Raw genomic sequence first — 9,894 nt, forward strand, 5'->3', positions numbered from 1 at the left:
GTCCGTGCATGATTACATTGTTCCGCCCATCAAAAAGTCTGTCTCGACTGTCGGACTGATGATGGCCAGCTGGAAAATTTTTACATATCGCCCAACCCTAGTGTGTTATGTGTATACACAACAATGGTCTGGACTGGACTGCAAATGAGTAAAAAAGCAAACAAATGTCCAAAGAAAAAATCAGAAAGACCTTTAGAAAGCCTGAATTTTCAGTGTGGTTGAACCATATCTACTGTAAATACTGTGTATCTCATAGAAATGTGATGGCTGTGTGTAGCAGTGAGATAACTGAATTCTCCTGAGTTCACAGCATTGTTGGCATCACTCGCTTTTAGTTCAGCGTCTCTTAATAGGGTTAAAGTGCAGTTAAAGTCCACGGTTAAGGCTATAAAAGTGTTAACTGGTAGTAATTCATTCGTTCGTTTAGTCGACTTTTATCCCCCCTTTTTAAAAGCACTCCGTCTGAGGTAGAAAAGAGCTTTTTAAATTTCAAATTTCTTTCACGGCTTTTGTTTTGCCTGTAGGTCAGTTGTGCTTATCAGAGCACGAGCTGTTCGGCAATTGATATTCAAGAGGACTGCGTTCACAGAATGAATGGAGAGTAAATGTAACTCACAGCCTGACCCTGTTTCACAGCACTGTGTACCACACAACCTTTCTTCCTGTCAGCTATCAGGGTCCCGCAGCATTCAGGAGGTGAAAGATCTTGTAAACACACGTGATCTCATTTTTACGCAGTAATCTGCCTTCGTCAAGCAGCTACAGCTCACAAACCTTTAAAAACAGCTCAGCAAGTCATTAAAGACTTCCCAGGCGGATTAGCCAGTCATTCACTTCCTTCAACAGCCTTCGGGGCGCTCTGTTGGAGTCCAAAGGAGGGACTGTGGGCAGTTTTCAGTCTGAGTCGTAGAACCGATTGTGGATTTTAAGTTTTGGGAGTTTGAGGGGGGGCTGAGGAGAGATGCACTGGGAGTTCTGGACTAAGAAGCTGGATGAGGAGGATTTGATTGAGAATGGTGAGTTTGTGTCACTGAGAGTGTTTTCCTTTCAGCTCAGATTTTCTTTTTCTTTTCACTGCCAGTGTACTCTGCTCTCACGCTGTCATAAACAAGAAGTGTGCTTTAACAGAGCCGAGAGTTAAATAGTTTCAGCACAATCACTGCAACCACTCGGCAGTCATGTTCAGTGTTTTATCTACTGTCTTCTTTTATACACCAACTGTTTAAATTTGCACTAAATCTTAAAACCTCGACTTTGCTTTGCTTTGTTTTTCTGCTGACATCTTGAACTTTATGGCACCAGAGTTTAATTATTAAGACCATTTACGACCCATCATGCAGTGAGTCATGTGGTTGGCGTGCTGGTGTGTATGTCACTGTAATTGATACAAGACGCAGTCCAAACAATGGTCATGTCTCGGTGTGTGACTGTTTAAGGTCTTTTACACTCAGTCTGAATAAGTGTGTATTTGTATTATTGGGTGTCTCTGTCACTTTCATGCCTTCTTTTGGTCTGTTTGAATATCGCGTGTTTCGTCAGGTTTTGGTAATCAGGATCAAGATAGGATTGGATAAATTAGGACGTTTCTGTTTTACAGCATCCAAAACGTACAAAAGTACAACATGTACAATAATGGCTTAAACGAAGCAGAGTAAATGTGTAGTGCAATAAAATAACACAAACTACAAAATGACAAAAATATCAATAAAATAAAAACTACACAGCACAAAGGCACTCGATTAAATACAAAAAATAAGGTAACTAAAATGTAAATAAAATGCAATAAAACACTTTATCATTACAGAAATTGATATGAAAATCTATAAAAATGTAAATAAAATGTTAAATAATAAAAATGCATTTTTAGATGGATGAAAATTTGAATATAAAACAGTATGACTGTCAAATCTAAATAAAATGGATATGGATCTCAAGGAAAAATAAATAAAAATATAAATAAAATATTAAGTAAAGATAAAAAAATATATAAAAATGTTGAAATCTAAATAAAATACAGTAAATGCAGTAAATAAATATGATAGCTATTGTATGTTGAATAACTTATCTAAAAAGCTAAATGTAATACAACACAGGCGTATTGCAAAGCAAATAGAAATGAGGTGTAAATGCAGTAAGAGTGTGTTTAATGGGGCTTCTGCTGCTTTTTCTTCTTCAGGACTTTGAGCAGGAAGAAGTGTTTGTTTTACAATCTGAATAAAACTGTTGGTGCTGTCAGTGCACATGGAGAAAGGAACAAAACCAAAATGTCTTCACACAGAAACAAATTGTTAACATTTCAGCCTGGGAGAGATCTGAGGATTAAGGCGAGGCCCTGGTTTGCACCACAGTTTGTGTCCAAGGCTGAACACAAGCAGAACAAAGCATAACACACTTCATGATTTTGAAAGTGTGAACTGTCAACAAAGTTGTTCTCTTTATTCTGAGATTTTTTCTTTCTTTCACTCAATCACAGTGCCAGGAAAGGAAAACAATTTAACACAGATGTTGCATTTCCACATCGTGTGAAGGACTCAGAGTTGGACTTGGAAGCAGGGCGTTGAGCACAATATGACCAAGAACATTATTTATGTTTTGTTTTCACATTAGCAGACCATCACTATCAGGGTCATGGAGGCCTGCGGCCTGTTCCTGCACACAGTGTGCAGTATGGCTAATAAATGGCACGAGGGCGGTACGATAAACCTTGAACTTGTTGTTTTTTTAAAGATGAGTGATTATTACCACAGGTATCTCACAGGCTTCATTACCCTCAGCTGCCCTCTAACGTCGCAGAAAGGGATGTTTTGCATAACTTGAGACAGTGATGTCTATATCAGCGTTGTCAAACATAAGCCTCGGGGACCAGAATCGGCTTGTAAAGACTCTAATCCGGCCCACTGGACAGCTTTGGATAATGTAACAGAGGGCCTTCATTTTGGACTTTTAAGTGGATTTTCATAGCTTTTAGTGTTTCCTACTGATAAAGACCTCCATTGCCAGTCATACTACAGTAGTGCTGTAAATGTGCCAGTGAGCAAGGCATTTTGGCACCTGCAAGAAGGATTCTTGTCAGGAGTTTATATAAGTTTACAAACGGGGTCTCAAACCAGGCTTCTGATGATTGGGCAAAACGATCCAGGTTAATACTTAACGACGTAGCTGTGGCTACAACTTTGCCTCTGCACGACAAACTGTGCCTTCTTTTTCCCCTTTATTAATTCACTCACCCATACCGGTGTTCCTCTAAACCATGCTGATACAAATATCAACAGATCAGTTCTGTTAATTCACCCTGTAAAACCAGTCTAACCTGTCAGCTCGGGTGTGTAGAATGTCCCTTTTGTGTTGTCGCATAATAACATTCTGCTGCTGTAGTGTTACAAAACGCAGAAATGTGAAGTAATCCTAAATCAGACCAGCCGTGGCTTCCTGATCACACATCAGAATCACAAGCTGGAATTTCACCACACTGCACTCCATGATCACCTGAGGAGAGCCATCTTCCTAACACTAATGTAAGTTCATGCGTACTGTGGGTTTCCCCCCCTTAGTTCTCAGGGGTAGTTCTCTCCTCTGCTTTCCCAGTCATTACAATTATATTGTGCTCCGCATTAATACTCAAGTGAAAACACTTTTAATTTCAGCTCAGGCCATTGTTTTGGGCTCATAATAACACAGTTCCTCACTGCATAAAGCTGAAGGTCTCCCTGCGTTGTTTCCTGTTTCCGTTTGGATCTGTTTTTGATTGGTTGCTGCTGTCTGGATATGATTGCCTGTAGCGCCGACGCTGCCACGTACTCAGGCTCTTTTGTTCTGGAGCTGCTTGAGAGAATAAAGCAGAACTCGATCTCAGAGCCTTGTGTGTCTTTCCCTCAGACTTTCATCAATACAGCATTGTATAGGATTGGTGTTATCAAAATCATAGAAGCAGGCTACAATGCACTTTTCCTGTTGCTCTTTTGTGGGCAATGTTTTTTTTTTTTTTTACCCTTTTTCTTTGCTTTGTATTAAGACTCAGCCGTGGGGTTACCACTCTTAGCATTTAGGCCTATGTGTGTCTGTGTGTTATTTTATACAGCAGTCAGATTTTGCTTGAGAGAAGGAGGAACTCATTTTGCTGCTGTTGACACATTCATCTTTGACGAACAAGTGTTATTTCTGTAAGAAAGACATTTCTGTCACTCTCAAGCTTAAATGCTGTGAAGACTTTAATATATGTGAAATACTTAAGATTTTTTGTGGTACTTTTCAAATTTGTGTTTTTTAAATGTAATATTTTTACTGTCTCCCAGGGTTTTAGCTGTCTTTGATCCAACACAGCTGATTTAAATGGCTGCATTGCTACATTTAGGCCTGAATTATGCTTTAGCAGGAAATCTTACATTGTAACTTATGACGTAACCAGAAAGTCCTTTTAACCTTATGCCGTAACTTGACATGCTCCTTACAAGAAATGTAACTATACTACGACTTGAATGATCCAGAAGGTTGCAACGTAGGATTAAATCAGGTTTCAGGGTCACACAGGCATAGAGACCAGCTGACAACCTCCCAGCAGCCGCATGTCACTGAGGAAAATGTGTGATCCCTGGTTGGTTGACAAGTTGTAGCTGGAGGTTGCTTGATGTCAATAAGTGAATCAGTTGCAAAGAGGTTTGCAGTGCTGCACTGAAAAAACTCCTTGAAGTTGCTTTGATCACAAAGCAGGTTGCCAGCGGTCGCCTGTAATTTGCCTAGAAGATGCTGACTTGTCTGCAAACACTCACTAACTGCTCACCAAGCTTTAGTGAAACAGTGGAAAGTGTGAAAAACAAGCTTATTTCTGACAGTGTAAGACAAACAAGGATTGTTTTGAACAGTTATTCATGCAAAGCTGCTCTGTTGGACTACGTGAATAAACATGTAGAGTCAGAATGAATGCAGAAGGTCCCCGGGAAAAGAATTGAGCGATAGTTTGTGTCTGTGTGTATTTCAAGTTACACCAGCTCGGCACAATGGTGATGGTACATGTTTCTGAACAGCTTTTCTCTGCTTGTATATCAGAAACCTGAATTTCTACTCTTAGATTTACTGCAATTTGTGCTCCTAATGAGATAAACCTGTGGTCTTTCCTCTTCCTCCATCCTCAGGGCAGACCTATACTGATGTGCATTTAAATTGAGTTTCTCTGCTCAGTAAATGAAGCTAACACTGGTTATTCTAGACGAGTAAAGCTTTCTAATAAATCTTCAAATGTCTTGAATCTTGCAGTCCTGCTGACGTTGTGACAGCTAAAGCGGAAAGGTTATATTCTGTATACATCAGTCTGTGGTCCCATCATTGCCTCATTGCAGGAAGTGCTGAAGCGACAGGTGTTTGAATGTGACTTCATTGCTCTGTCTCAAATGTACCTTCTGTCCCTTGCTTTCAGCAGTTTACGAGGAGAGTAACGGCACCAGCAGAACAGCCGGTATGAACGGTAACGGCCCCAGCAGGCTTGTTGACCCCCTGGAGGATCCGCTGCCTGGAGTGGGCACCTATGAAGACTTCAACACCATCGACTGGGTCAGAGAGAAGAGCAAAGACCGGGACAGGCACAGGGAGGTAAGGAGGAAGGATGTTTTTGGGGGGAGTTAGATGAATTTCACTATCATACCTATAACAAGATGAGGAATGTACTCTCTGGGTGCCAAAGCAAGCGTCAGTTCAAGGTCAATTTTCTTTTGGTAGATCTGGGTCCGTCAAATGGTGTCCAAATCAAAAATACAAATGATTACTGCTTCGTTTCCTCGTGTTTGGTGCGTCACTGTTCGTTGCCTCAGTGAGTCATCTTCAGATCACTTATAAGTGGTCCACAAAGCTCCCGAACAACTACTTACTCAGTCCTCTAAGTGATGCTATTGGGGATCTATTTTGTCATCTTTGCACTCTCCCCATGAAGTTGTTTGACAGATATGTTCATATGCCTGCTTACATTAGCAAACTCCTGCATCCATGGGTTTGGTGTTGGTTCATCGAGGTGCTCTGATCAAAGCTCTTATTGGTTCCTGGTCCTAGACTGAAAACTAAAGAAGACTTTGTGTTTGAGTTTGCGGCTTCTAAACTTACATTAAATGCACTACAATGTCATTTGATCCCTGTGGACTGGATTTATTTATTTTTTAAATTTGTTTATGATTGTGAATCACTTTGATCTCGATCTGTTGCTTGTTTTATTTAGCATTATGTGGGTTGTTTATGTATCGCCACACTTTTTAGAGTAGAAACAGGGACGATGGAGGTTATGTGCAGATGCAGCTTGGATTTCATGCCTTATTACATGAGCCGTCAAGACAGCAGCACATGAGATAAATGTACTTAAATATAAATCATCACTTTTTGTCTTGACCAGCTGTATATTTTCAGAGGTCTCAGCGTCATTCAAATGACTTTAATGTCATGTTTTTAGGATATGGAAGAAATTTTTCACTTTCTCATTTCTTTCATTTCTCCGTTCATCCAGATCACCAATAAGAGCAGACAGTCCACTGTGGCCCTGCTGCACAGCATCAGTGATGCCTTCTCAGGGTGGCTGCTCATGCTGCTGGTGGGACTCATGTCAGGTACTCCACACACTCATCCCCACACATACATTTATTAATGCTTTATTACCACAGTTCTCTTCAATAACAGGTAGACACAATCATAAGGAAGGAAAAGCAAACTAACTCCAGATGCTGTGAATTGAAAAACACACTGCAGCATAAAGTATGCAAATTCTTTATACGCTGCCGTTTTGAATTGGGTCCCTCTTAAGTGCAGCAGCTCAAATTCTGAGTGGTTATTGAAATGCTATCATATCTTTGCTGAATTTGGGACCACAGGTCCTGAGCAGTAGGGAGACAAAGTTAAAGAGGCAAGGCTGAGATGCTTTGGGCTTGTCCAGATGAAGGATATTGGATATACTGGACAAAGGATATTAAAGATGGGGATCAGTAATTAGAAGTGAAGGAGGACGTGCAGATGGTTTGTGTTACACAGAAGGATGGCGGGGATTGGGTGAGATGGAGGTAGATTATCTGCTGTGGCAACAGACTTTAGGGCACTGCTCTTAAAAACACAGTTATTTAACTGATCTTCCCAGGCTTTCAGGCGTCTGAAGCACTTTGATGGAAAGCGTTTGTACTTGCTCAGACTTTTTCTCTTGTTTCATTGCTGCCTGCATCAGTTGAACATTATATCCCATGGGTTGACAGAAAACGGGTTTAGAGCCGCGACGTAGCACGAGCACAGCACTGAACATATGCGGGGCGGCACATATCTAAAGGAAATGAATGTTAGCAATGTTGGTTAAAAATCTTTTTGTTGACCCTTTGGGTTGTAAACTTGACTTGTTCAGATTACACTGATCCACTTCTCTGACATTTGGTCGCACTCAGATATGCATAATAAAAATAATAAACGTTATCTATATAGCACCTATAAAAACAGAACTCGGAGTTATGCAGAGTACTCAGAGGCTAAATTCAAACAACCATAAAAGTCGAGATTGTTAAAACAATAAAGGGAAAATGTAAGGCGCAAACCAAGCAATCACAATAAATTGTGTGATTCCATGAAAAAGCACAGCGTTCTTCAGGCCCTGTGCAATAACGTGAGCGTATCTAATAAAACAAAACTGTGCAAAGTTTGACTAATGTCTATGACATGGGGACCTGGATATTTTATGTTTTCTCATGATTCACTGGAGGAAACTTCAATAACCTGTATTTTGTGTAAATTGTACCATCATGTGGGTGAGACGTATCAGTCAAAATAAAGTTCTCCTCACTTACATTTAATACCAGGCTTATCTTCTAGCCCAGATTTGTTCTGTCTCAAAAACTCGTTTTAAAACTCATCATTGTAGCTTATCTCAGTGAAAATGCAGAGCACTGTTACTTCTGTTCCCTTGCTACTGCTAAGACCTCAAGCAAGGGAACAGAAATAATAACGCAGACAAGTTAAGGCGGTAACCGGACAATAAAAGGCTGTAAAAGTAAATTACTTGTATTGAGAGGACAGAATACAAGTCTATATAAAGTGAGTTTAAGATGAACTTTAAAGGAGGTCAAGGATTTGGCCTCATCTCCTCAGGCCGTTTGTTCCGAAGAAGAGGAGCACGATCTGTTTTAGACTTGAAACAAATGGAGAGTCTGCTGAAGCCAGTGTTTCCACAGTGTGTCTTTCTCGTGTCCTCCCCTAACCCTCCAACTGGCCACAGCAGATGGCTGCTCCTCCCTGAGCCTGGTTCTGCCAGAGGTTTGTTCCTGTCAAAAGGGAGTTTTTCCTTCCCACTGTCACCGAGTGCTTACTCATAGGGGGAGCTGTCTGATTGTTGGGGGTTCTCTCTATTATTTTAGGGTCTTTATCTTACAGATTTTTCTTTCTTGTTGTCTTTCTTCTCAACGTTTTCAGGTGCTCTAGCCGGCGGCATCGACATCTCAGCCCACTGGATGACGGACGTGAAGGGAGGGTTGTGTCTCCGAGGCTTCTGGTTCAACCACGAGCACTGCTGCTGGTTGTCTAACGAGACCACGTTCCAGGAGAGGGACCGGTGTCCACAGTGGCAGAGCTGGGCTGAGCTCATAACAGGAAAGTCAGAGGTAGGAGAAGATTTTAAAACTTTCTGCTGATTTTGATGTGTGCAATTTCTAGTTGGTAGCAGTTGTTATTCTCAGAATTGTTTTTGAGGGATTTTCTTGGCTCCAAATGTGTGAATGAAGTGTAATCCCAAGCCTTGAGTTTGAGATTTGTTGACTGTTCCTCAGGCTTCAGTGCTGCTATGGCTCCATCTACTGGTTGAAAACTGTCATGGTGCAAAATCTAAACCACTGTGACTTCAGGATTTCCACAAAACGAATCACTGCTTAGTTATTTATGTTATGTTTCTTTATGTTGTGTTTATTTATTCATTTTTCAGAAATCATTTGTCACTTCATGTGTGTGTCTGTGTGTGTGTGTGTGTGTGTGTGCTATTTGTGCCTCTGCAGGGTCCCTTTGCCTACATCATGAACTACCTGATGTACATATTTTGGGCTCTGATGTTCTCCTTCTTGGCTGTCATACTGGTCAGAGCCTTTGCTCCGTACGCATGCGGATCAGGAATACCAGAGGTGAGGCTGCACTCTAAACAATAATGGTAAACCATCACAGTTTTTAAGTGACTCATTATATTAATGGTTTAAATCACTTTTTTCCCACTTTATGTTGTTGCTTTTATTTCATCTCTTATTTAGTTCATAGGCCACTTACAGCCTGTTTTGACATCAGGAATAGTTGGACCACTAAGACTGTTAGATAATTAACTATAGAGGCAAAAAACACCTTCAGGAGATTCTCTTCTCTTTCACTATAAAGAAAATTCTAAAAATTTAAAAATGTAACCTAAAAATGTCATATTTAATAAATCTTTAACATATAAATGTAAAGAAAAGCAAGCCATATAACAGCTCTGTTTTTCCACACTGCTGTAATAAACCAGTGAAACCCGTCACCCACAGCTCCTTAATCTGACACAGATTTGTAAAATTACAGAAAGGTAGAGGGAGCTTGTTACCCAAACTTTGAACTGACTGTTTCAATGACATTTAAAAAAAAGAAAATGTTTTGGACCCAGTGTTTTTTCTTTTTCTTTTTTTCTTAGACAAAGAACAAACACAGTTTCTTTGGTTCATTGACGGCAGCAATCCCTTAAGTATTGTCCCCAGCCCTCTTGTGGGCCTTTTAGGTACTGCAGTCAATTCAATATCATTAAAATAATTTGGGATTGGTTCCAAAATCAGATTTTTCTATTGAAATGTTCTTTTAAAATCCCAGAAGATTTTTTTTAAATTTAGATTTTGTAATAAATGTAAAAATGAAGACCGTTCAAACCTTTGGCTCAGAATTGTGAGG

The 9,894-nt window shown here is 40.2% G+C and overlaps 1 protein-coding gene across 4 annotated transcripts in view; it reads left to right on the forward strand.

Annotated features, from left to right (window-relative positions):
• The window catches only part of clcn5b (chloride channel, voltage-sensitive 5b), a 43,585-nt gene that overhangs the window by 12,763 nt on the left and 20,928 nt on the right, over positions 1 to 9,894 (forward strand). For 2 of the 4 annotated variants that reach the window (XM_005752651.1, XM_005752649.2), the window contains exons 3-6: positions 5,411 to 5,583; positions 6,482 to 6,581; positions 8,416 to 8,603; positions 8,991 to 9,113. In XM_005752651.1, the coding sequence (XP_005752708.1) occupies positions 5,411 to 5,583; positions 6,482 to 6,581; positions 8,416 to 8,603; positions 8,991 to 9,113 (584 nt within the window). Of the gene's footprint in view, positions 1 to 820; positions 1,017 to 5,410; positions 5,584 to 6,481; positions 6,582 to 8,415; positions 8,604 to 8,990; positions 9,114 to 9,894 lie in introns of those variants that run through there. The other 2 variants (XM_005752652.1, XM_005752650.2) reach the window with 2 other exon arrangements.

Source organism: Pundamilia nyererei, unplaced genomic scaffold (assembly GCF_000239375.1).
Source record: "Pundamilia nyererei isolate P.nyererei 1_Seehausen unplaced genomic scaffold, PunNye1.0 scaffold00370, whole genome shotgun sequence".
NCBI classification, from domain to species: domain Eukaryota; kingdom Metazoa; phylum Chordata; class Actinopteri; order Cichliformes; family Cichlidae; genus Pundamilia; species Pundamilia nyererei.